The 26,100-nt window shown below is 35.9% G+C and overlaps 1 protein-coding gene across 4 annotated transcripts in view; it reads left to right on the forward strand.

The window, feature by feature from the left end:
• LOC136849849 (potassium voltage-gated channel protein eag-like) overlaps positions 1-26,100 on the forward strand; it is a 449,348-nt gene that overhangs the window by 329,260 nt on the left and 93,988 nt on the right. For all 4 annotated transcript variants that reach the window (XM_067123320.1, XM_067123321.1, XM_067123318.1 and 1 more), the window contains exon 3: positions 11,364-11,464. In XM_067123320.1, coding sequence (XP_066979421.1) covers positions 11,364-11,464 — 101 coding nt within the window. The remainder of the gene's footprint in view (positions 1-11,363; positions 11,465-26,100) is intronic.

Consider the following 26,100-nt stretch of genomic DNA (forward strand, 5'->3'; position numbering starts at 1 on the left):
TCCTTCGTAGGATGGAGATTATTGTTGCCTTATATTTCTTCGGTGATCGACTCTTCAGAGACTGATGGGCTATAAGGCTTGTCTTTATGGCTTCATTGAATGATCGTTTCTTCGGGGTTTATTGGCTGTGGTGGAATCGTAATTGTTTAATTATATTTTTATATAGACGTATTTGTATATTTATTTGTTTATTTATGTATTTATTTATATAGATATTTGCATTTATATTTATACACATACACGTATATATATATATACTGTACATATGTAAGTATGTACAGTATTATATTTTTATATATCTCTATACATATGCATTTATATATATTTATATATATACACCTATACTTTATACGCATATGAAATGCTTGTTTCTGTTAAGGAATAAGCATTACAGTGACTGTAGAGTCGTATTGTCTAAAGCCATCTTCTGTAAGGAGAAACATTGTTGATATATATATATATATATATATATATATATATATATATATATATATATTATATATATGTATCTAGTATGTATTATTTATATATGTATGTATATATATATATGTATATACATACATACATACATACATATATATGAGAATATTAAGGCATCAATGAACAGTTGCCAAATTTTTTTTTTTTTAAATGAGAGAGGAAATAAACATTCTCTAACCAGTCTAAAAACGGGTCTGAGCGGTGAGGAACAAGTTTCTCTGTAAGTGCCCTCACAAAATGCAAGTTGAGATCTCGAGAGATATTCTGGTTTTGCAAAGGATGAGGGTAAGGAGCCCTGGAGGACAGTCCAAGTGCTTGAGCTGTGTCAGCGTCCTTTGCCTGGTAAACAGGAAGTTTATTTTCCTGAGAATGAAGAAGGAAATAAGTTAGCGATTATTGTGCAACGGTTAGCGACATTTATAGGTGTTTGAAGAGTTGTATGTCGGTGATGGTGATCATTATGATGATTATCTTATTGAAGAAGAATAATCATAAAAATAATTAACTTGCATCCTGACAAATTGATAAATATTGTAAGAATAATCATTAATTATTTTGGATATCGTTATTGCAAAGTGACCTTCCCCATATTTTGTATGAAGAGTAATTAGATATTTCAGTGACATGAACAAGCTTTCATTAAGAATTACTGCGGCTTTCGGTCGACTATTGACGTTTACTGTAGAAATGACCAAAGTTTGTATACCTAACCTTTTAGTATAATCCGGCAAAGCCTGATACCGGTACGGTCTGGAATGGCTTCCTGTTCCAAATTAGATTTCCGGCAGTCGGGCTGAAGTAGTTATCTTATTTTTACGCGATTCCGAAGCGAGCTGCGCCGTCTGCCCGACCTCTTAAACCTGTGCCGAAATGAGACAGAGACAGAGATTACGGCGTAGCTGAAAAAGGGATAGAAAGCAGCTCTTGGAATGGAATTAAGCCGGGATCTTTCGGGACTTAAGGGGACCAAGTAGATTATATAACGCCGCTCGAAGACAGTACGATTGAACACGGGACCGCCGCGGGACACTGACCCTTTGGCCCGGGCGTCATGATGTCGAAATTGCAGTGCAACGAAATTGAGAATCTGAATTCGAAGAATATTGACCCTTGTGACGGCGAGTCTTAAGGTCTGTTATTGCTCTGCCGTGGTGTCGCACTTGATTCCAGATAACAAGAATACTGTTTACTTTTTGTAGTTTTTTTTTTATAATGGCATTGTCTACTTTCCCCCTAAGGTTAAGCCAGATTTAGTGGTTTGTATTACCTTCGGGAAACTTTGTTAACGCGTTCTGGAGGGTACGCCCCTCGGCGATTCCTTCTCTTCATCATCCAGATTTTTTATTTATTTATTTATTTTTTTTTTTGGTTTTACAAAAGAAAATAGAAACAAAAGAAAGTTGATTAAAATCCGCGTAGTGTTTACGTCACGGAGTGATTCTGTTGTGATATTACGCTTGACGCGCACCGGATGGGGTTATTAAATTTTCATGTGATAAGGTACTACTTGAAGCTGAGGTAATTCTTGGCGTCTCCGCTTTGTTTGTTAAGTCTAAGGCTTGTTACTTTAAGCAGAAGAAGCGTTCCTTTGTTTAAAGGCTCCGTTCCTCCGTATTCTGGAATCCAGACCTGTCTGTTTTCCAGTGGCTTCAAAGGGGAAGAGTCTGCTTTTGTGTGTGTTAGTGTTTAAAGGCTCAGTTCCTCTCTGTTTTGGAATCCAGACTAGCTTGCTTTCCAGTGGATTTAAAGGGAGAGAGTCTGCCTTTGTGTATGTTAGTGTTTAAAGGCTCAGTTCCTCTCTGTTTTGGAATCCAGACTAGCTTGCTTTCCAATGGATTTATAGGGAGAGAGTCTTGCCTTTGTTTATGTTAGTGTTTAAGGCTCAGTTCCTCTGTTCTGGAATCCAGACTAGCTTGCTTTCCAGTAGATTTAAAGGGAAGGAGTCTGCGTTTGTGAATGTTAGTGTTTAAAGGCTCAGTTCCCCCCTTCTCTGGAATCCAGACTCGCTTGCTTTCCAGTGACTTTAAAGAGAGAGAGTCTGCCTTTTTGTATGTTAGTGTTTAAAGGCTCAGTTCCTCTCTATTCTGGAATCCAGACTCGCTTGCTTTCCAGTGGCTTCTCTGCCAGACACTTGCGGTCTGTTTGGAGTTTCTTGCACTTCCAAAATGTCCTTGTCCCAACAGATGCTCACGAAGGGCCAAGGACCAGGGGCGCCTGGTTTTGGTTGGTGGTCACCAATGCATGTACTTGACAAAACCCAAAGTGTGCGTCAGTTAAGCTTGTTATTATGGCCGTATGCCTGCAAACACATGACTCCACATTTATTCTTTTTACTGTTAGTGTTATATATGACGAAAATTCCCCGTGTGGAGCGTTTTACCTTCGCTGCCAAACTTGTAATAGGGGATTTGGGTTTTTTAGATTATCTTTACCAAGAATGATATGGCAAGTCACTGATTTATTTTATTTTTTTTTACACCTATAGTAAAATTATCATAGAGACTTACAGGAGGAGGAGGTTTAATTCAGGAATTTTTTTTTACATATACAACACAATTACCTTAGAGTGACCTTAGAAATGTCATGAGACATATAATATATATATATATATATATATATATATATATATATATATATATATGTGTGTGTGTGTGTGTGTGTGTGTGTGTGTGTGTGTCTGTATGTATGTTTACATGTCTTAGCCGCATATGTATCAGGTCAGAAGTGACCAGTAGATCTCTCTCTCTCTCTCTCTCTCTCTCTCTCTCTCTCTCTCTCTCTCTCTCTCTCTCTCTCTCTCTCTCTCTCTCTCTCTATATATATATATATATATATATATATATATATATACATATACATATACAGTATATATATATAGATAGATAGATAGATAGATAGATAGATAGATAATATATATGCATGTGTGTGTGTCTTTAAGACGGCATCATTTACATTTCACTTACGAACGAATTCGCTCCGTCATCACACACACACACACACACACACACACAGCAAATTCAGACCGTATCACCCCCATTTCATTTACGGTCGTGAATGTTAAACGCAGCCGCCCGTTCCGTCTTGAATGATGAAATCGGATGAATTAAGAAAGTCGTTCCCCGGTATTCAACCTCGCCTAATAAATACTCAGTCCTGGATTGTGGTCTGATTATTGATAAGCGACGTACGTCACGTCAAGTCAGTGACTATTTTAATCGCTCGTTAAAATTATCATGCGGATTCTTGCGCCGCATACGTGCAATGAGGCCTCGGGGATTGCAGAAGGTTCGGGAAGATTGTCATGTAATGAAAGTTTAATGACTTGTTGGTTTATTGAATCATCGTTGTTTATTTTGCTGCATAGTGGTTTGTTGGTTAAGTAAATAATTGTTATTTTTTTTACTCATGTTTTAAGGCATTTTGGATGATTGAGATGTAATGAAAGTATAATGATTTTTTGGTTTGTTGAATAATCCTTTTTTATGTATAATGATTTGTTCAGTAAGTAAATAATAGTTATTTTTTTTACTGTTTTTTAGGACTTATGGGATGATTGTGATGTAATGAAAGTATAATGATTTGTTGGTTTATTTAATCGTCGTTTTTTACTGTACAATGATTTGTTGGTTGAGTAAATAATAGTTGTTTTTTACTGTTGTTTTAGGACAATATTAGGATGATTGTGATGTAATGAAAGTATAATGATTTGTTGGTTTATTGAATTCATTTTTTTACTGTATAATGATTTGTTCGGTAAGTAAATAATAGTATTTTTTCTACTGTTTTAGGAACATTTATGATGAATGTGATGTAGTGAAAGTATAATGATTTGTTGGTTTATTGAATCATCGTTTTTTTTTTACTGTATAATGATTTGTTCGTTAGGTAAATAATAGTTATTTTTTAAACTGTTGGTTTAGGACACATGGGACGATTGTGATGTAATGAAAGCATAATGATTTGTTGGTTTATTGAATCATCGTTAATTTTTTTTTACTGTATAATGATTTGTTGGTTAAGTAGATAATAGTTATTTTTTTTTTACTCTTGTTTTAGGACATACGGTCCCCGAGCTTAGCTTGGCAGCCCAAATTTTATTATTATTATTCAGAAGATATACCCCTATGCATATGGAACAAGCCGTTATTATTATTATTATTATTCAGAAGATATACCCCTATCCATATGGAACAAGCCCACCACAGGGGCCATTGACTGAAAATTCGAGCTTCCAAAGCATATGGTGTTCATTTGAAAAAGTAGCAGAAGATGATAGGAAATGCAGAAAGAAGAGATAATATCAGTTATTTGAAAAAAAAAATACATGAACAAAAGAAAAAATTTTTACTGTGAAACTATCGTTTTAATGTACAAAAAAACTTCATTAAAAAAAAAAGCCCACCACAGGGGTCGTTGACTGAAAATTCGAGCTTCCAAATCCTATGGTGTTCGTTTGAAAAAAAGTAACAGAAGATAGTAGGAAATATAGAAAGGGGAGATATCATTTATTAGAAAAAAAAGAAATACTTTAAAAAAGAAAAACATGTGATTGTGAAACTGTCGTTTTAATGTACAAAAAACTTAATAAAAAAAAAACCTGTGACATCAGTATGCAGGATTTTTTTCTTTTTTTCAACTTGTGCATTCACTGACTTGCATTTCAAAGACCTCATGATCCGGTTTGATCCGGATATTATCAGCCTGAATGTACGTAATCAGGGTCTGGGAACAGACGGCTAATGAAGGAGGGTGAATTCCATTCCTAGTCCCGGTGGGATGACGCCTTCAGAGCGCAAATACCATCTGTATGTTATATTAGATGGCAGAGTGATTCTCTCTCTCTCTCTCTCTCTCTCTCTCTCTCTCTCTCTCTCTCTCTCTAGGTGTCGAGTCTAAATATATCTGTCTAAACTGGAATAATTACCATGCCCCGTCCGTGGACGGAGAAACTACTTAGTGCAGAAGGAGAGGGAATTGAAGTCTGGAATTTCTCTGTTTTATAAATGAGGACTTACTGTTCTGGAATTTGTCAGTTTTACGTCAAATGCCTTTTCAAATTCTATAAGTGCAGATTTTAATTTTCGTTCTGGAAATTGGCTGTTTTATAGTAGAGGCCTTTTCAGATTTCGTAGGTGAAGATTTAAATTTATTTTTGGAAACAATCAGGTTTATTGCAGAGTCATTTTATTCCGGTTTTATAACTAAAGATTTTCATTTTAGGATAATTGGCGGTTTTTTAGCAAAGGCCTTTTATTTCAATTTTATAGCTGGAGATTTTAATTTTAGTTCTGGAAATTGGCTGTTTTATAGTAGAGGCCTTTTCAAATTAGGTGAAGATTTTAATTTTAGTTTTGGAAATAATCAGTTTTATTGCAGAAGCCTTTCGTTTCAATTTTATAACTGAGGATTTTTATTTTAGTTCTGGAAATTGGCCATTTTATAGTAGAGGCCTTTTATTTCAATTTTATAGCTGGAGATTTTAATTTAAGTTTAGTAAATTGTCAATTTTATTACCTAATTTAGAGCAAAGGCCATTTATTGTGGTCGTAGAAATGGCTTTTTTAGTTTTCCGTAAAGGAAAACTATTAAGTTGGCCCCTAGCTGCATCCACGTTTTACCCCTATTACTATTATCTCCACTCCTGCTTCCTTTCTCCATTCTTGCTGTCCAGCCACTCCAACCCCCTTTTTTTTTACTGTCTTAGCGCTAAATGGCAGAAAGTGTCTCAGTGCTTGGCTTTATAGCCAAATTCTCGTAAGGTCAGTAAATACGTAGGCAAATGTAGGAATTAATTTTTTTACCTAAAATTTGCAAATTTGGGAATTAATTTTTTTTTACCTAAAATATGCAGACGTGGAAATTATTTTTTTACTTAAAATATGCAGGTGTGGAAATTATTTTTTTACTTAAAATATGCAGATGTGGAAATTATTTTTTTACCTGACATATATAGATGTGGAAATTATTTATTTACCTAAATATGCAGATGTGGAAGTTATTTTTTTTACCTAAACTATGCAGATGTGGAAATAATTTTTTGACCAAAAATATGCAGATGCGGAAATTATTTTTTTTTACCTCAATTGGATACTTCCTTATCCTAGGAATTAATCTATTATCGGGGACTCATGAAATCGGTTGGAGGACGAATCCTAAGGGTGCCTCTTCCTTTGAAGGTAAATTACACGCCTTGACCACTGTTACCTCATTACGGGTACATTAGATCTCTGTTTTTGAAATGTCAGTTTTAGTGGGATGTATTTATTCAAAGGAACCTTTCGGCGATTTCTTCAAAACATTTAGATTGATGAGTTTCTTTTTTTTTTTATCTTGTGGAAGCCTTCGAAGCTCTCAGTAGTTTTCAGTTTATTTACTTTTTCCTCATATGTTTCGTATGTTTCCATTACCACATGGAAAGTTTGTTTGTAGGTTTGCTCATCTTTAATTTCCTTGGGGGGAAAAAAACAGGCACACGCACAAAACAATCATAATAAGTGTCTGGGTTTTGTTGGAAAACTGATTAAGCTGAGAATAAGACGACTTATGCTAAAGGTTACCTGAAGGATTTTAGTTATATTATCCCACCTGATTTCATTAGTCTGACGCTGGCTTCTTCGCTCAGTGTCAAACTAGAGGCCGAGTTAGTCAGCACCGGTAGAGTCTAACGGAGAACCTAGATATGCGCTAATGAGGAAACTGGTTTTGACGAAAAAATAAAAAAAATAATAGGTTGAATGTATTTTTACTGACAGTGTTATGGAGTAATTGAAAAGTATAGGTTTTCAAGTTTCGTGAATTTATCTTTGGTTAGCGAATGGAAGAGTAGACTTCAGTAAGATAAAGGAGTGGTTAGCGAATGGAAGAGAAAACGTAATTAAGATAAAGTAATGATTCCCTATGCTCTTTCTTTAGCTCTGACAATGTTCTCTTCGACCAGAGGGGAAAATTGAGATTTATAACGTTAAAAAAAAAAGCCATTCTCAAATTAAACTTGGGAAAAACGGGCATGTATAACCTGAAATTTCTGGTATTTTTGTAGATAACAATAAAATATTTCCGTTTTCTGTCCCATTTGTGATATTTTATGCTGGAATTGAAGATACGCGAGAATGGGGAATAATATCTTTCCTGGCGACCGTGTTTCTTATAGCTGTCAGCTTTTGTAATATTCGTCGCTGGTTGATATTAATCTGTAATATTTATTAAATAAAAAAGTAAAAAAAAATATGACACTCTCTTCTTTTCACTTTGGTACTTTCAATTTTCATTTTTTCTGCTCTGTGGAAGCGTTCTTTGCAAATTAATGCCTGTTGATATTGTTTAATATGAATATTTGCTCATTATATATTATAAGTAATAATTATAAATATCTAAGTAATAATAATAATAATAATAATAATAATAATAATAATAATAATAATAATAATTATTATTATTATTATTATTATTATTATTATTATTATATAATGATAATAATAATGATAATAATGCATAAATAACAATAAAAGATGGATGGGAAATAAAAGACGCAGCCTCGGAACATCACGGTTTTATTTTTTATCTTTTCTGAATCTCACATTAGGAAAAAAAGATAAAAAAGAAATAAATAAAAATAAAAGTTGAATATAAATAAAAGATGGATAGAAAATAAAAGACGTAGCCTTGGAACACCACGGTTTTATATTTCCTCTTTTTTGAATCTCACTGTAGAAAAAAAGATAAAAAAGAAATAAAAAATGAAAGTTGACTAAAATTAAAAGATGGGTGGAAATAAAAGACGTAAATAAAAGACACAGTCTCGGGATATCGCGGTTTTATTTTTCCTCTTTTCTGAATCTCAGTAGAAAAAATATAAAAATAGAAATAAATAAAAATAAAAGTTGAATAAAAATAAAAGATGGGTGGAAATAAAAGACGTAACCTCGGAACATCACGGTTTTGTTTTTCCTCTTTTCCGAATCTCACAGTAGAAAAAAAAAAATAGAATAAAAGATGGATGGATGGAACATCACAGTTTTATTTGTCCCCAGAATTCAGAGGGATTTATTTCGCCCGTAAAGTTCGCCCTTCCCGCAGTCTCCAAAGAGGATGTTTAATGGTGCTCCAAGTCTTTTGTTTCTAGTCACCACAAATTAAAGAGGAACCACTGGAGCATCACTCTCTCTCTCTCTCTCTCTCTCTCTCTCTCTCTCTCTCTATGACTTTAATTTACCTGCTAGTTTTTTCTGTATCGCCTCTCTTAAGTCTTTTCTGTTACATCTTAATTTTAACTCTCTCTCTCTCTCTCTCTCTCTCTCTCTCTCTCTCTCTCTCTCTCTCTCTCTCTCTCTCTCTCTCTCTCTCTCTCTCTCTCTCTCTCTCTCTCTCTCTCTCTCTCTCTCTCTCTCTACTTCTTTTGTAGCTGCTTTAACTCTTGGGGTCTCATAAGTGTTAATCCATTAGTTTTTTCGTCCTAAAGTTGTATGCGATTTTTGGTTGTGCTTCTGTCATAAGTTCTAAAGTCAGTCCAGTTTGAAAGCTGGAGATACAAAGTCAAGGGTCAGGTCACATATCAGTTCAGTTAGACATGAACTGCTGATGGCCAGACATTTTTTGTACCTACGAATAATAACTAAATGAATGACGCAGAATAACTAAATGAATGACGCAGCGAGTGATTAGTTCTTCGTGGTACTTAGTGTAAGAGTAAATACTGAGGTTCTTAGCCTTTATTTTTCCGTCCCTCCCTCTCCCTTCCCCTCCTCATCCCTCCCTCAACCCACTTTTCTGGCCTCCCTATCTCCGCCACCCTCCTTTTCTGTCTATGGGGGATAGTGGAGGACGTTCGATTGCGTAGAATAGTCCTGCTGACTCATGCGACTTTTCCTTTAAAAGTCAAGAGTTAACGCCTTAACTAACACCATTTGACAATGTACTTTATCACCAAAAATTAGCGGGAGGTGTCTTGTACACTGTGTCAAAGTACCATTTCGATCAAATAATTAGTTTGAAAGATATTTGAGAAAAACGACGACTCGCAGTCCCTGAAATGGATAGTACTGTAGGTTACGTTGCACCAAAATGAGTGAAGCCACTTCAGGGCGTGTAGAAAAACGAAAGCACCACTAATTCTAAAACCAGAAGAGAGCGTAATTTTACCTAAAAATGGCCCCGCCACACACCCGGTAACTTGTTCGTGTTTATCTTTTGAGATAAACAGTAGTTACACGCTGGCGTACTTTCTTTTCGAATCAACATAGACCGGATTCACTTTAGTTTACGATAATTTTTACTAGTGATGAAATGGGGAGAGATTTAAACTTTTGTTTTTACATCACTGATGCTTCCGCGCTTAATTCACATTTAAATGTCGTTGATGCAGATTGCCCCGCAACGTCAAATTAGCGTAAACTTTACATGCTTCATTTAACAGCGTTCAAGCGCTGATCTTATTAAGGCACTTACGCATGCATGCGTTAACGAAGTCTTGTCATCCCCGTTTGCGTCGATGAAGCCTTTGCGTCATCGCTTCAAGTCTTACTGCTGCAGTTAGCGTCGCAGTGCGTCTGGAATGAAATAATTAGACGCCCCATCGCTCGGACTGACTTGACCTGGACGCCTTGACGAGAGCCAGCCGAGAATGATTTAGCATAATTCGTGCCCACCAAAGTGGCAACAACAGTAGCAGTTGCCACTTTGGTGGGCACGAAAAAAAAATACTTAAAAAAAAGATGATAATATTAGGCACGTGAAGGGGAATATCAACTACTACGGGGAGTGGGGAAAAATAGAAGAAGAAGAAGAAGAAGAAGAAGAAGAAGAAGAAGAAGAGAGAGAGAGAGAGAGAGAGAGAGAGAGAGAGAGAGAGATAACAGCGGAAGTGTGCCAGTGCTTTATTGGGAATACGAGTCGAATTAGAGTGTAATGTCCTTTGAACTTTTTCGTGGAATTAATCCACCTTCCAGGGATCTTCAATAATAATAATAATAATAATAATAATTATTATTATTATTATTATTATTATCATTATTATTATTATTATTATTATTATTATTATTATTATTATTATTATTAAATTTGTCTTCCAAAATAGTAAATTAAACTTGCGGAACTTGGGTGACTGTAGTAAGCTTACTCGGGGTGGAAGAGGCGTAGGGCCAGCAGCCGCATTCCAAAATAGTAACGGAGAATTGGTAGTAATTTAATCAGGTGCCATTTCTTATGTGTATGTGTATGAATATGTGTATGTGTATGTGCTTTCTCGGTCGGTTAATGGCTCAGTATGATTGCTTTTTATGGATGTGCAATTATGATATTTTCTTATGAGCAATATTGCTACTATAAATAATAATAATAATAATAATAATAATAATAATAATAATAATAATAATAATAATAATAAAAAGAAGAAGAAGAAGGTTAATAATAATAATAATAATAATAATAATAATAATAATAGTAAAATACACAATAATAATAATAATAATAATAATAATAGTAATAATAATAAAAACAGTAATAATAATAATAATAATAATGATAATAATAAAAACAGCAATAATAATAATAATAATACCAATAATAGTAATAATAATACCAATAATAATAATAATAATAATAATATAATAATAATAATAATAATAATAATAATAATAATAATAATAATAATAATAAACAAGAACAACATGAGCACTGAACTCTATGTCTGGAAACACAAACAAAAATTAGCCCCAACACACACACACACACACACACACACACACACACACACACACACACACACACAAGACGCCAGAACACCAGACTCCGAACTCCCTATAGTGCGTTCTGCTAAGGGAAACGCAGCCGTGACCTTCATCTGACGCGGTTTTAAAAGACGATTCTTCTTTTTGTCTCTTTCGCAGCGGACTCCAGCTTCCTTCTGGCCAACGCTCAGATCGTCGATTACCCTATCGTCTACTGCAACGAAGCCTTCTGCAAGATCTCCGGCTACAACAGGGCAGAGGTTAGTAGTTAGTGTTGCAGGCGTTTTGTGCTTTTGCGTTTTTGTATTTTTTTTTTTTCTAGAGACGAAATTAGAGACGAAATATTGATTTAGTTTCCGACTACATCAGGGCAGAGGTTAGTAGTTAGTGTTGCAGGAGTTTTGCACTTTTGTAGTTTTGTATTTTTTTTTTTCTAGAGACGAAATTAGAGACGAAATATTGATTTAGTTTCCGACTACATCAGGACAGAGGTTAGTAGTTAGTGTTGCAGGAGTTTTGCACTTTTGTAGTTTTGTATTTTTTTTTTATTATCATTTTCTAGGTTGTATAATAGAGACGAAATATTGATATAGTTTCCGACTACAAGTAGAGGTTAGTAGTTAATGCAGGAGTTTTTTTTTTTGTATTTTTGTATTTTATTTGTAATTATTTTTTCTAGGTTTTAATTCGCACTGCTGGTGGTATAATGAAAGGTAGATAAACTGCATATTTAATTTTAATTTCATACTTTTACTTTTATTTATTGTAGTTTTTAATTCACACTGTTGGTGGTATAATGAAAGTTAGATAAACTGTAGATTTAATTTGGTATCACAACAGATTGTTTCTCTTTCATGAGGTGGACCAATTCATGTGTGTGTTTATGTTTGTGTGTGTGTTTTTGTGTGTGTGTGTGCGTCTTCACAAAAGTTAATGCTTGATACTTAACGAATCGATAGAAAAATGTTTGCACTGATTTTTTTTGCATGGCTATGAGTAGCATATAAAAATGTTTTTGGTTCCTAGGTGTGCTTTAGAATTGACATTGCTGGTGCTGAAATAAGAGGTGCATAATCTTAATATATGTTCGTTAAAAATACAAAGAAAATTAGTTAAGTAACCGAGAAGAAATTTCAAAATCATTTGCACTTGTATGTTCGCAAAAGTTACATAAAACAATTAGTTGAAAATCGAGATGGATTTTGAAAATGATTATACTTGAGTATGCATAAAAACCATGATAATACTGCTGGTAGCCTATCCTGAAAGTATCTGCGGGTTTTGCTCAATGTATGTAAAGCTTTACAGTGCTTAAATGGACTTCACTTAGCTTGAATGCGAGTATTGTTAACGTCATTCAAAAGATATACAGACTCAGCAAACGGGTCTAAGGTACTTCATTTTTATTTTTTTAACTTTTTTTTTTATGTTGTGTGGACTGCGATTCATGTTTGTAAGAGGAACATCGAGGAAGAACGGAATAAGAAGAAGAAATTATTTAATTTTTGATTCTGCAAGAGTTGATTTTTATTTTATATGCCTAAAGATTAATGCACACTGATTCTTTAGCAGACACATGAAGTGAAGAAATTAAGAAAATATCAATACGAGAAGAGACAAGATATAAATTTAAATGTGTAATTTTTCCATTACATTATCTGTCCCAAATATTATCTGAGTAAGTTATTTTGGTAACTGTTAAAAGACAAAAAAAAATGACGATATTTTCCATAACAGCATCATTGTATGTTATCTGATTACAGTTAAAACCCTCAAGGCTGCAACTGGCTAATTAGGGAATCACAAGTATATATGTGTATGTATATATATATAGATATATATACTGTATATATATACCAGGACACATGGTAATTAATATTCCAGCGATAATCTTGAAAGGGATTATTCCGGGAAGATTCTGAACGATGACACAGGGATGATATAACCTGAGAGAGATGATTCAGATATAATTTTGCTACAGGGCGGCTTTCAGAGATAATCATTTCGAGATAATCTTGCAGATGAGGACTCGGGAAGATGTTCCGGAGATGATTTTGTGAGCTATAATTCCGAATTGATCTGAGAGTGATAAATTCGATGTAGTTTGGTTTGATGCTACCTGAGGACGGTTATTGGTCATAAAGATGAGGTGAATGGATTGCAAATTCTGGGACGATGATTTTAGTAATAATATTCTCGAGATGATTTTAAGAGCCGATAACATTTTATCGGCTTTGAGGTTCCGGAAGGCTGTTTGTGTATTACCTTGTTTGTTCCGCTCAACAATATTTTTTTATTGTATGTTTGTGTGTTTGTATAATATCATGTCTGTCAGTTTGTCCTTTCTTCGTTGATGTCCAAATTCTTGGATATAGCTGTCTTTGAACATGCTTGATAGCGGTAAATACATACACATATACATGTTTTTTGTCTTTCCAAGAGTAAACTGAATCCTCCAAGTGATTTCTTTTAAACGTGTTATCATTCATTAGTGTATGAGGTTTAGATTCAAGTCAGATTATTTACGTTTAAAATTTCTCGACCAAATGTTGTCTAGGACACTTCGTAATATTTAAAAAGGAGCATTTTGAAACATTTAGAAGGCTGTAAGTTCCAAAGGGGAATATTTGCCATGAAGACTAACGTAACTTGAGCATTAGAAAAATAAATGAAAAATATAAGAAACAAAAACCCACTGGTCATTGGCCGTCCTCCAAAATATTCATGAGTCGATAACGAACCTCTCTCTCTCTCTCTCTCTCTCTCTCTCTCTCTCTCTCTCTCTCTCTCTCTCTCTCTCTCTCATGCTAAGAACAAGAGCAACAAACGTCTCTCTCTCTCTCTCTCTCTCTCTCTCTCTCTCTCTCTCTCATGCAAGGAACAAGAGCAACAAAAACTGCTCCCTTTCTTCATGGATTGAGCATTAACGTCATCAACTCTTGAAGTTACCTGGGTTCGAATCGAAGTCGGGTACGGAGTGGTGAGGACGAGTTTTATTAAAGCCGATTCCTCCTTTTAGCCACAAGAGCAAATGATGTACAGTGTGATTAGTCGGCTGTAGCGGGTTGTTGACGAGGGGGTGAGGAAAAAGTGATTTGGGAGTTGATTCTCTAAAGTGGGTTCCATCACAAAATATATATTAGAAAATTGTTACTACTCTCTGAAACTATTTTCAGAAGCTCCGCGAAAAAATCAGTGAGATGATACATATAACTCCAGAAATGTAGAGTTAAAAGACTTATGGCTTAAACTCTCTCTCTCTCTCTCCTACTCCTCCTCCTCCTCCTCCTCCTCCTCCTCCTCCTCCTCCTCCTCCTCCTCCTCCTCCTCCTCCTCCTCCTCCCTCGTAGCTGCTTGAGGTAACGTGTATGAGATGGTGCATGAAAAAAGAAACTTGACTCAGTTTCTAAGTAAAGATAAAAACCCCACTTTGTACCCAGGTGAACGAGAACTTAGGCCAACGTCCGAAAAAGTAGAAACTTTCGGAATTTTTGCGCTGATGAGAAATTTGACTGACTCGATGTTCAAAAGAAGTGGGAACTTCGTTGGAAGCTCAAAAAAAAAAAAAAAGAACTCGAGAGAAGTAGAAAATTCTCTTTGTAAGAACATAATGAAGAAATAATGATAAACTTAAATGTTTGTCGTGTACTTGTGGTTACCTTTTGATGTGGCGGCGGTTGCATACACCAACCAGTTCATTAATCAGCCTCTAACTGACTCTATGCCTTTGTCGGCTCGTGGATTCATGTAAAACTTCGGAATGTTTATCGTCATGAACTTGTTTGCATGCTATGCTAAAGCTACAGAATTGTAGACAAGTGTAGAAGTATAAATAAACATTAGTCTGGTACTCGTCTAAAACTCTGGAACTATCGTCTTATTCAGATAACTGGTTCTTCATTATCAAGGTTATATTGTGTTGGCGCAGTAATTGGTATCGTCTTTAAGCTTCTCCGATCTCGTTGCGATCCATTGCCGCTCACACCGGACGCCGTCGTCTGTTGCAATTTTCTAAGCATTATTGGGATGGTCACCCATCTCAGTCCCGAGCGTACCTAATGTATTTCCCAAAAAGCCGGTGGTTAATTAAATCAGACACGCCTGCGAAGCCATCAACTCTCCCGTGGGGGGAGGGGGTAGTGTCGTCAGTGCACCTTATGCGGTGCACTGTAGGCATCACTTGAGTGTATTTGCATCGTTCCTTCGGCCCCCAGCTGCCACCGCTTTCATTCCTTTTACCGTACCTCCGTTGACATTCTCTTTCTTCCATCTGATTTTTCACCCTCTCTAACAGTTGATTCATAGTGAAGCTGCGAGGATTTCCTCCTGTTACACGTTTCAAAACTTCTTACTGTCAGTTTGCGTGTCAGCGCTGAATGACTTCATAGGCCCCAGCACCTGGCCTTTGGCCTAAATCCTATATATTCTGTTCTAAGCCACCAACTGGGGAAGTGATAATCGCTGCAATTTCATTTCCCCATTCCTTTCCAGAGACGAAAGGCATCAAATTATATGAGGTCCATTTGTCGCTCTGCTGGCCAGCCGTGAGCGACTGTCTGTCTATACCCCGTATCATTAGCCTGCAAACAGTCCCATTTGCCTTCAGTTTTCTCTCTCTCTCTCTCTCCTTACTATACACAAATCACAGCCTACGTCAACAGAGGCATATTGAGATTTTTTTTATAAACGGGTTCAGATCTCTCTCTCTCTCTCTCTCTCTCTCTCTCTCTCTCTCTCTCTCTCTCTCTCTCTCTCTCTCTCTCTCTCCTTACTACACAGTTCACAGCGAACGTCAACAGAGGCATACTGAAATTTTTTATAAACGGGTTCAGATCTCTCTCTCTCTCTCTCTCTCTCTCTCTCTCTCTCTCTCTCTCTCTCTCTCTCTCTCTCTCTCTTTTCTCCAGGTCGCCAATTAAACCTGGAAAGGCAACTTGGATGGTAATCGTATCATCGACATCGCTGGCGGTCATGGAACGGGCCAGAGACTTTTAACATTTTTATCCAGGGCAGCCTGGAATTGGCCCTTCCAAATATATTACAGGAGCTTGTCGAGACATTGCTTATTTGTGTTTTGTGTTGGCGTTTAATGGGGTGTCAGATATCACGCCGAAATATTTAGTTTACATTACTTTGTTTTATGTAATCTATGATAAAAACGTTTGTAATTTATCCAAGGAGAAACACAAGAAAGTTTATATATTTATTTATTTTTTGAGAAGCTTCGAGAAAAATCATGAAGTTTGTAGACTTTTGACATCCATGTTGTAGGTCCGTTCGCAGCTGATTGTGTGTTTATTTTCCTTTTAATGCTAATGCCTTTCGGGCCTCACTATGACACATGACACCTGCTTCAGACCCCTGAGGTCTGCATTTTATTTTTCCTATTTTTTTTCTTTCTGTGAACCCTCCCCTTTTTTCCTTTCTAAGAACCCCTCCCCCTTTTTTCCTTTCTAAGAACCCCTCCCCCTTTTTTCCTTTCTGTGGACCTCTCCCCTTTTTTCCTTTCTATGGACCCCTCCCCTTTTTTCCTTTCTATGAACCCCTCCCCTTTTTTCCTTTCTGTGGACCCCTCCCCTTTTTCCTTTCTATGAACCCCTCCCCCTTTTTCCTTTCTGTGAAACCCCTCCCCTTTTTTCCTTTCTATGAACCCCTCCCCCTTTTTTCCTTTCTATGAACCCCTCTCCCTTTTTCCTTTCTGTGAACCCCTCCCCTTTTTTCCTTTTTATGAACCCCTCCCCTTTTTTTCCTTTCTATGAACCCCTAACCTTTTTCCTTTTCTATGAAGCCCTAACCTTTTTTCCTTTCTATGAATTCCTCATCCCTTTTCTTCCTTTCTATGAACCCTCCCCCTTTTTTTTCTATGAACCCCTCCCCTTTTTTCTTTCTATGAACACCGCCCCCTTTTTTCCCTTTCTATGAACCCCTCCCCCCTTTAACTACCCCCTCCTATTTTCCCCTCGTACTTGGTAAGGACACAATGTTACGTATCGTTCCAGTCGTTGTATTTAAAAATGAAATACCGAATCATGTTAAACATGATAAATCACAGCCATTACAAAGAAACTGCCAATCCTTTATCTAATCATCTGGGCGATTTTGTCATTTTCTCATAAAAATAGACTGCGTGAACGCTGGGCATTTGCCTTTTCAGAATAGTAACGCATTTAGACGCGGGTGAGTTTTGTAATGAGTTTTCGTAATGAGTTTTTGGTGCGTATTTACACAGAATTCCCGCGGCCTTATTTTGAGATGGTAATCACCTTCATGGAAGGCGAGTTATTTTAAGGGCTAATGATGGGCCTCGATAAGTGGTTAGTTTATCAGATAACATGTGTGGTATTTAATTTTTGAGTCACAGTTTTAATGACAGGTTCAAATATTTGTAGTCCGTAGCTTTAAAGCGTCTGGCAGGTAAGCTTAAAACGTACCAAATGGTAAAAAGAAAATTAATTACCGGATATTTTGAATCTGATATGCTTTTCCCCCCCGTAAGGGGGTAGTGTCGTCAGTACACCTCATGCGGTTTATTGTAGGCATTACTTAAGGTTCTTTGCAGCCTGCCTTCGTCCCCTAGCTGCAACCCCTTTCGTTCCTTTTACTGTACCTCTTTTCATATTCTCTTTCTTCCATCTCACTTTCCTCAACCCTCTCATAACAAGTGATTCATAGTGCAACTGCGGGGTTTTCTCTCCTGTTACATCTTTCAAACCCTTTTACTGTCAAATTTCGTTTCAGCGCTGAATGACCTCATAGGTCTCAGTGCCTGGCCTTTGGCCTAAATTCTATACTCAGTTCAATTCGATATGCTTTCCCCGAAATGATCCAATTAATTACTTTGAATTTCTTATGTTCCTGGCCTTCGCTTCTTGCATTGATTTACTCTTGGCAATTTAAATTTCTGTCAGTGAATCCAAAGTATTATTTTTCTCTGACGTGTCAATTGCCTCCAGGAAAAGTTGGTTAATACTGTCAGATCGTCTCATAACAAATAAAGATTCTCTCTGTTAACTTTTCTTTCAGAGTTTATTTACACTAAATAGTCATAAAGACTCTCCCTAAACTGGTTTTTACTCTCAGTCAAAAAATACACGAATATTCCAGTTAATACAATTTAAAATACCTAAGTGAAAAATACACGAATATTCCAGCTGATTCAGTTTAAAATGCCTAAGTAAAAAATACACGAATATTCCAGCTGATACAATTTAAAATGCTTAAGTGAAAAATACACGGAATATTCCAGCTGATTCAATTTAAAATGCTCAAGTAAAAAAATACGCGAATATTCCAGCTGATTCAATTTAAAATGCTTATTAGTTCAATGAAGGCAATCACTGACTGCCAAATGGGTTGAGCAAACTAGAGAATTAACGTTAATTAACTTTGTAGTTTATTCACGTGTCGTTTTTTTCCGTTGATGGAGTCATATCAACTATATTGTTATATATTTTAGTGTAAAAATACCGACGGAATGGGCAACCAAGTACCCTTAACTAGCCAGACCCGGAGAAAACAATAAGGTTTTTATTTTTCGTTGATGGAATCAACCAGGTACCCCTAACTTGCCCAGGACCGAAGAAAGCAACGATTTTATTTTTCTTTGTTGGAATCATGCAAATTATACTGTTGAATTGGATGGAATACAGAATTTAGGCCAAAGGACAAGCGCTGGGACCTATGAGGTCATTCAGTGCTGAAACGGAAACTGACAGTAAAAGGTTTGAAAGGTGTAACAGGAGGAAAACCTCAAAGCAGCTGCGCTATGAATAAACTGTTAGGAGAGGGTTGAGGAAAGTAAGATGGAAGAAAGAGAATATGAACGGAGGTACAGCAAAAGGAATGAAAGGGGTTGCAGCTAGGGGCCTATGGAAGGGACGCTGCAAAGAACCTTTAAGTCATGCCTACAGTGCACCGCATGAGGTGCACTGACGGCATTACCCACCCTACGGGGAAAATTATTTTGTTATATATTGTGGTGAAAAGAGCCGCCGGAATGGGCAACCAGGTGGCAACCAAGAACCCAGAACTAGCCTAGACCCGAATTAAACACTGGTAAGAATGAGGAAGGAAGCGTGCTATGCTGCAAGCCGGTATAGGAAGCATAAATCAGAGCAAAAGACCTTCGGCAAACAAGGTTTATGCTCCTCATAGATGAAAAAAGCTGTCTGGTTAAGCGAGGTCATGCCTCAGAGAGGCTAAGTTTTTTTTTTTTTTCTTTTTTTCTCCAGCGCTAGAACGGCGTATCTGCTAAATGTAGTTTTTGTCCTTTGAATCAGAAACCATTTGTTTTATAAATCAAGTGTGTGAAAGTCTTCGTTTCTCTCTCTCTCTCTCTCTCTCTCTCTCTCTCTCTCTCTCTCTCTCTCTCTCTCTCTCTCGTTCAGCAATAGATATTTACTCATCGTTGAAATATTTGAGCAGTTTTATAAAGCCTTACGATTAACAAGTACTAGAATGATTTTCATTAAGCTAAAGGAGAGAGAGAGAGAGAGAGAGAGAGAGAGAAGCACCAGCCAAATACCGAACTCTAGAGGCCATTTCTAATCCCTCCTACGTCAGCACTCACTCCTTTGCACTGCAGATGGTCTTGATAAGAAGTGCATGAAGAAGTTAACAAGTCCACAACCTCACGCCTTAAATAAACGTAGGCTCTTGCTTCTTCGTTCAGCAGCTTGCCTGACCTCAAACGTTTTCCCCTTATACGGAAACGTTCTCCCCTTAATAGGAAATGTTTTCCTCTTAATCGGAAACGTTTCCCCCGTAATCGGGAACGTTTTCTCCTTAATCTGGAACGTTTTCTCCTTAATCGGAAACGTTTCCCCCATAATTGGAAACGTTTCTCCCATAATCGGAAACTTTTCCCCTTAGTCGGGAACGTTCCCCCCATAATCGGAAACGTTTTCCCCTTAATCGGAGACGTTTTCCCCTTTATCGGAAACGTTTTCCCCTTAATCGGGAACGTTTTCCCCTTAATCGGAAACGCTTTCCCCTTAATCGGAAACGTTTTCCCCTTCATCGTAAACGTTTTACCCTTAATCGGAAACGTTTTCCCCTTAATCGAAAACGTTTCCCCCTTAATCGGAAACGTTTTCCCCTTAATCGGGTACGTTTTCCCCTTAATCGGAAACGTTTTCCCCTTCATCATAAACGTTTTACCCTTAATCGGAAACGTTTGCCCCTTCATCGTAAACGTTTTACCCTTAATCGGAAACGTTTTCCCCTTAATCGAAAACGTTTCCCCCTTAATCGGAAACGTTGCCCCCTTTATCGGAAACGTCTTCCCCTTAATCGGGTACGTTTTCCCCTTAATCGGAAACGTTTACCCCGTAATCTGGAACGTTTCCTCCTTAATCTGGAACGTTTTCTCCTTTATCGGAAACGTTTCCCCCATAATCGGAAACGTTTCTCCCATAATCGGAAAATTTTCCCCTTAGTCGGGAACGTTCCCCCCATAATCGGAAACGTTTTCCCCTTAATCGGAAACGCTTTCCCCTTAATCGGAGACGTTTTCCCCTTTATCGGAAACGTTTCCCCTTTATCAGAAACGTTTTCCCCTTAATCGGAAACGTTGCCCCCTTTATCGGAAACGTTTTCCCCTTAATCGGGAACGTTTTCCCCTTAATCGGAAACGCTTTCCCCTTAATCGGAAACGTTTTCCCCCTTCATCGTAAACGTTTTACCCTTAATCGGAAACGTTTTCCCCTTAATCGGAAACGTTTCCGCCAGATTCACTCCGCTTTAACAAGTGCGTATATGCACAAGGTCTTAATTTGCAGGATACAAGAGAAACTTGGCGCAGGCAGCTTTGATGCCTTAAAAACCAATTAAACATAGTTTCCGGATCAAAGGGAAAGCAAACGGTCGTGACTGGTAAATGTGTGCTTTTGCCTCTTTTATGGTATTAAATATTTTATAAACACATCCATTTATGGAAAACAGACTTCATGCAGTTTTTGCTTGAAAGTTTTGCATGTGTCGTTTTTTTTTAGTGCGCATTGAATACTGTAGATCAGGATAGACTGTCTTGCTATCAGGATAGTATTTCAGTCTTGGGAAGAAGCGGTTCAGTATACATCAGTTTTTCCCAATCAAATTTCCATCCTATATACACTTACACTCACAAAATATATATATATATATATTATATATATATATATATACAGTATATATATATATATATATATATATATATATATATATAATATATATATATATATATATATATATATATATATATATATATATATATATATATATATATATTTGTATATGTATATAAGGCATATCCGTCCAGTTAGAAATGACTGCAATTTTACAGGAATTTGCTATTGCATCTGCGTTCAGTATATCAACATATCATGGAGCTAAATCTTTCAGCAGTACCAATAGCACGGGTCACATCACTCTCTCTCTCTCTCTCTCTCTCTCTCTCTCTCTCTCTCTCTCTCTCTCTCTCTCTCTCTCTCTCTCTCTCTCTGTAATTATATATTTTGCCCCTCAGCCTCGCACTCGAGAGATGCCTAGAGCTATTCTTCACTGGTACTCTGGTTACGGGTTATGACTCAAGCATACGTAGTCGTGCAAATGTTTAAATGGAAACTTGAACCCCAGAATTTGTATTTCTCAGGTACATCTTAACTTGCATATTGACTTCTCTGGAGACTGAATCTACACCGTTATCACCAATTTTATCCCTCAAGTGACCGAGGTTATTTGAGGTAAACTTCGAATATTTATTCTATCTTACCAGGAGTAAAAAAAGAACAGGCTGATAATTCTCTGTGCTTCACCCTTTTACGAGCAGAGAAAGAATGAATTAAATGAACGAATGTATAGATGAAAATGTACGCATATTATTAAGATACAGTGGAAATTGCTTCAGGGTAGTAATGCATTGCATCTTCGCTTGAACTTTCGAGGTTCTATTTCCACAACATCCTCAGGGAAAGCGTAACTGCTTGATATGCCAGAAGTACGACGCTGTTGCAGAATTAATAAAGAAAAAACTATAAATCTTGAAGCTGCAAATACGCTATAATAATAATAATAATAATAATAATAATAATAATAATAATAATAATAATTATTATTATTATTATTATTATTATTATTATTATTATTATTATTATTATTATTATTCAGAAGATGAACCCTATTCATATGAAACAAGCCCACCAAAGGGGCCGCAGACTTGAAATGTACCAACTTTACCGGGAGGCACCAGGCGCCCTCGATAACTTATGTCTTTTATACCATGAACGCTTAACTTTTGTGTACCAGGAAGCTCCCTGTTAAACCCTCCGTCCTTAACACGAACTCGACCCTCCGTCCTTCGAGTCTCACCTTTACGTTCAAGCTGATTTGACCGCAGGTAAGATCCCGGCCTGTCAGTCCAGACACAAGCGGTGGATCGTCTTCAATCATGGACCGAGTTAGATGCAGCACATATCTGTTGTGGCGGTCCTCTTTAATCCCCCCGGCACCCATTTTTAAAGGACTTATAAATATTAGAGGGGCAGTTAAAGATGTTGGGTGATGAGGTGTCCAGTCATTCGCGAGACCTTGCGTACGCCACTCGCTCATCGGAGCGGGTTAGACGTATCGGAGAATTTTGCAAGGTTATTTATTTATTTATTTGTTCTTATATTTTTTATTTTATTTGTTAATTTGTGTTTTTCTAATAACCGATCTCCTCTTTCGGTGTTTCCCATTACCATCTGTTACTTCTTTCGAATGGACACAAATATTCTTTGGAAGCTTGAATTTCAAGTCAGTGGCCACTGTGGTGGGCTTGTTCCATATGGATAGGGCTCATCTTCTGATCTGAATAATAATAATAATAATAATAATAATAATAATAATATATCAGTGGTCCCTGTGTGTTTATTCCGTATGAACAGAGTTCATCTTCTGGATAATAATAATAATAATAATAATAATAATAATAATAATAATAATAATAATAATAATAATAATAATAATAATATACCAGTGGCCTCTGTGGGCTTTTTCCATATGAACAGAGTTCATCTTCTGAATAATAATAATAATAATAATAATAATAATAATAATAATAATAATAATAATATTCTGTGGGTTTGTTCCATATGAACAGGGTTCATCTTCTGGATAATAATAATAATAATAATAATGATAATAATATATCAGTGGCCCCTGTGGGCTTGTTCCATATGAACAAGGTTCATCTTAATAATAATAATAATAATAATAATAATAATAATAATAATAATAATGATAATAATATATCAGTGGCCCCTGTGGGCTTGTTCCATATGAACAAGGTTCATCTTAATAATAATAATAATAATAATAATAATAATAATAATAATAATAATAATAATAATAATAATAATAATAATGTGTAATAATATATCAGTGGCCTGTGCAAAATCTTGTTCCCATATGAACAAGGTTCATCTTAATAATAATAATAATAATAATAATAATAATAATAATAATAATAATAATAATAATAATAATGATAATAAATATCAGTGGCCTGTGAATCTTCCCATTTCCATATGACAAGGTTCATCTTAATAATAATAATAATAATAATAATAATAATAATAATAATAATAATAATAATAATAATAATAATAATAATAATAATAATAATAATAATAATAATAATAGCGTATTCGCCGCTTCAAGATTTATAGTTTTTTTTATATAATTTTGCAATAGCACCGTACTTCTGATATATCAAGCAGTGATGCTCCCCCGAGGATGCTGTGCGGCGGGAACCTCAATAGTTCAAGCGAAGATGCAATGCGTTACTGCCCTGAAGCAATTTCCATTGTGTCTTAATCATACACGTGCATTTTTATCCATATATTTGTTCATTTAATTTGTTCGTTCTTTTTGTACTGCCTATTACTTTCTGTAACTTCTTTCAAATGAACGCCACATTCTTTGGAAGCTTGAATTTCAAGTCAGTGGCTCCCGTGGGTTTGTTTCATATGAATAGGGTTCATCTTCTGAATGTAATGATAATAATAATAATCTTATTGAAGGCTTTCAGTTATTGACCTTTTAGGCTTGGTTCAAATGGCTGTGCTCTCAGCTGGAATAATAATCCGTGGAATAAAACGCAATGTGTCTCCTTATTTCATTAATGCAGTGCCAATAGTTTCAATGTATAATGTTTCCTCGCTCTTTTATATTACCCTTGTTTTTGATTGAGAGAGATACACTATTGATAATAAAAAACAAGTGAAAAAAAGGTTGATTGAGAGAGATACACTATTGATAATAATAAACAAGTGAAAAAAGTTGATTGAGAGATACACTATTGATAATAATAAACAAGTGAAAAAAGTTGATTGAGAGAGATACACTATTGATAATAATAAACAAGTGAAAAAAAAGTTGATTGAGAGAGATACACTATTGATAATAATAAACAAGTGAAAAAAAGTTGATTGAGAGAGATGCACTATTGATAATAATAAACAAGTGAAAAAAAAGTTGATTGAGAGAGATACACTATTGATAATAATAAACAAGTGAAAAAAAAGTTGATTGAGAGAGATACACTATTGATAATAATAAACAAGTGAAAAAAAAGTTGATTGAGAGAGATGCACTATTGATAATAATAAACAAGTGAAAAAAAGTTGATTGAGAGAGATGCACTATTTATAATAATAAAACAAGTGAAAAAAAAAGTTGATTGAAGAGATACACTATTGATAATAATAAACAAGTGAAAAAAAGTTGATTGAGAAGATACACTATTGATAATAATAAAACAAGTGAAAAAAAGTTGATTGAGAGAGATACACTATTGATAATAATAAACAAGTGAAAAAAAAGTTGATTGAGAGAGATACACTATTGATAATAATAAACAAGTGAAAAAAAAGTTGATTGAGAGAGATACACTATTGATAATAATAAACAAGTGAAAAAAAAAGTTGATTGAGAGAGATACACTATTGATAATAATAAACAAGTGAAAAAATGTTGATTGAGAGAGATGCACTATTGATAATAATAAACAAGTGAAAAAAAAACGCCAAGTTTTCTGTACAGCCGCTACTGCGCATAATCAAGTCCACCGGAAATAGATCTATCTTCGTTGGTCTAGGTATAATGCTGTATGAGCCGCGGCCCGTGAAGCTTTAACCACGGCCCGGTGGTGGCGTATCCTATATCGTTACCAGAAGCACGATTATGGCTAACTTTAACCTTAAATAAAATAAAAACTACTAAGGAGGCGAGAGGGCTGCAATTTGGTATGTTTGATGATTGGAGGGTGGATGATCAACATACCAATTTGCAGCCCTCCCTCTAACAAGATCTGAGGGCGGACAGAATGAAGTGCGGACGGACAGACAAAGCCGGCACAATTATAGTTTTCTTTTACAGAAAGCTAAAATACATAATGTTTATTCTGAACTAAAGTTAAGCCGCACGGAATATTTAATTAGCATTAACAGATACAGAACTTTGGCTGTTTGTTCTGTTATGTCCGCCGTTAAAATCAGCTGTTTTCCGCAAGTGTGGGTTAATCCCCTTACAATACATCCATTCTGATGGTTAATCCCTTCCCGGTAACAAGGCCATGGCCGTTATCGGAATGATTAAGGTTTTTTTTATGGATTGGTAAAGTTTTAAACATTTTTGTGTAGATGCAGTAGCCTACATCTCTCTCTCTCTCTCTCTCTCTCTCTCTCTCTCTCTCTCTCTCTCTCTCTCTCTCTCTCTCTCTCTCTCTCTCTCACACACACACAGCCAAGACTGGGTTCCGCTAGAAACAAAACAAAAGAGAGAGAAGAAGAAAGAAAAATGAAAATGTTTTATTATACTTGTCATGTTCATGAACAGTGTTGATCATATCCATATTTCCCCTCCCCCAAAAAATAAA

Source organism: Macrobrachium rosenbergii, chromosome 21 (assembly GCF_040412425.1).
Source record: "Macrobrachium rosenbergii isolate ZJJX-2024 chromosome 21, ASM4041242v1, whole genome shotgun sequence".
In the NCBI taxonomy this organism is placed as follows: domain Eukaryota; kingdom Metazoa; phylum Arthropoda; class Malacostraca; order Decapoda; family Palaemonidae; genus Macrobrachium; species Macrobrachium rosenbergii.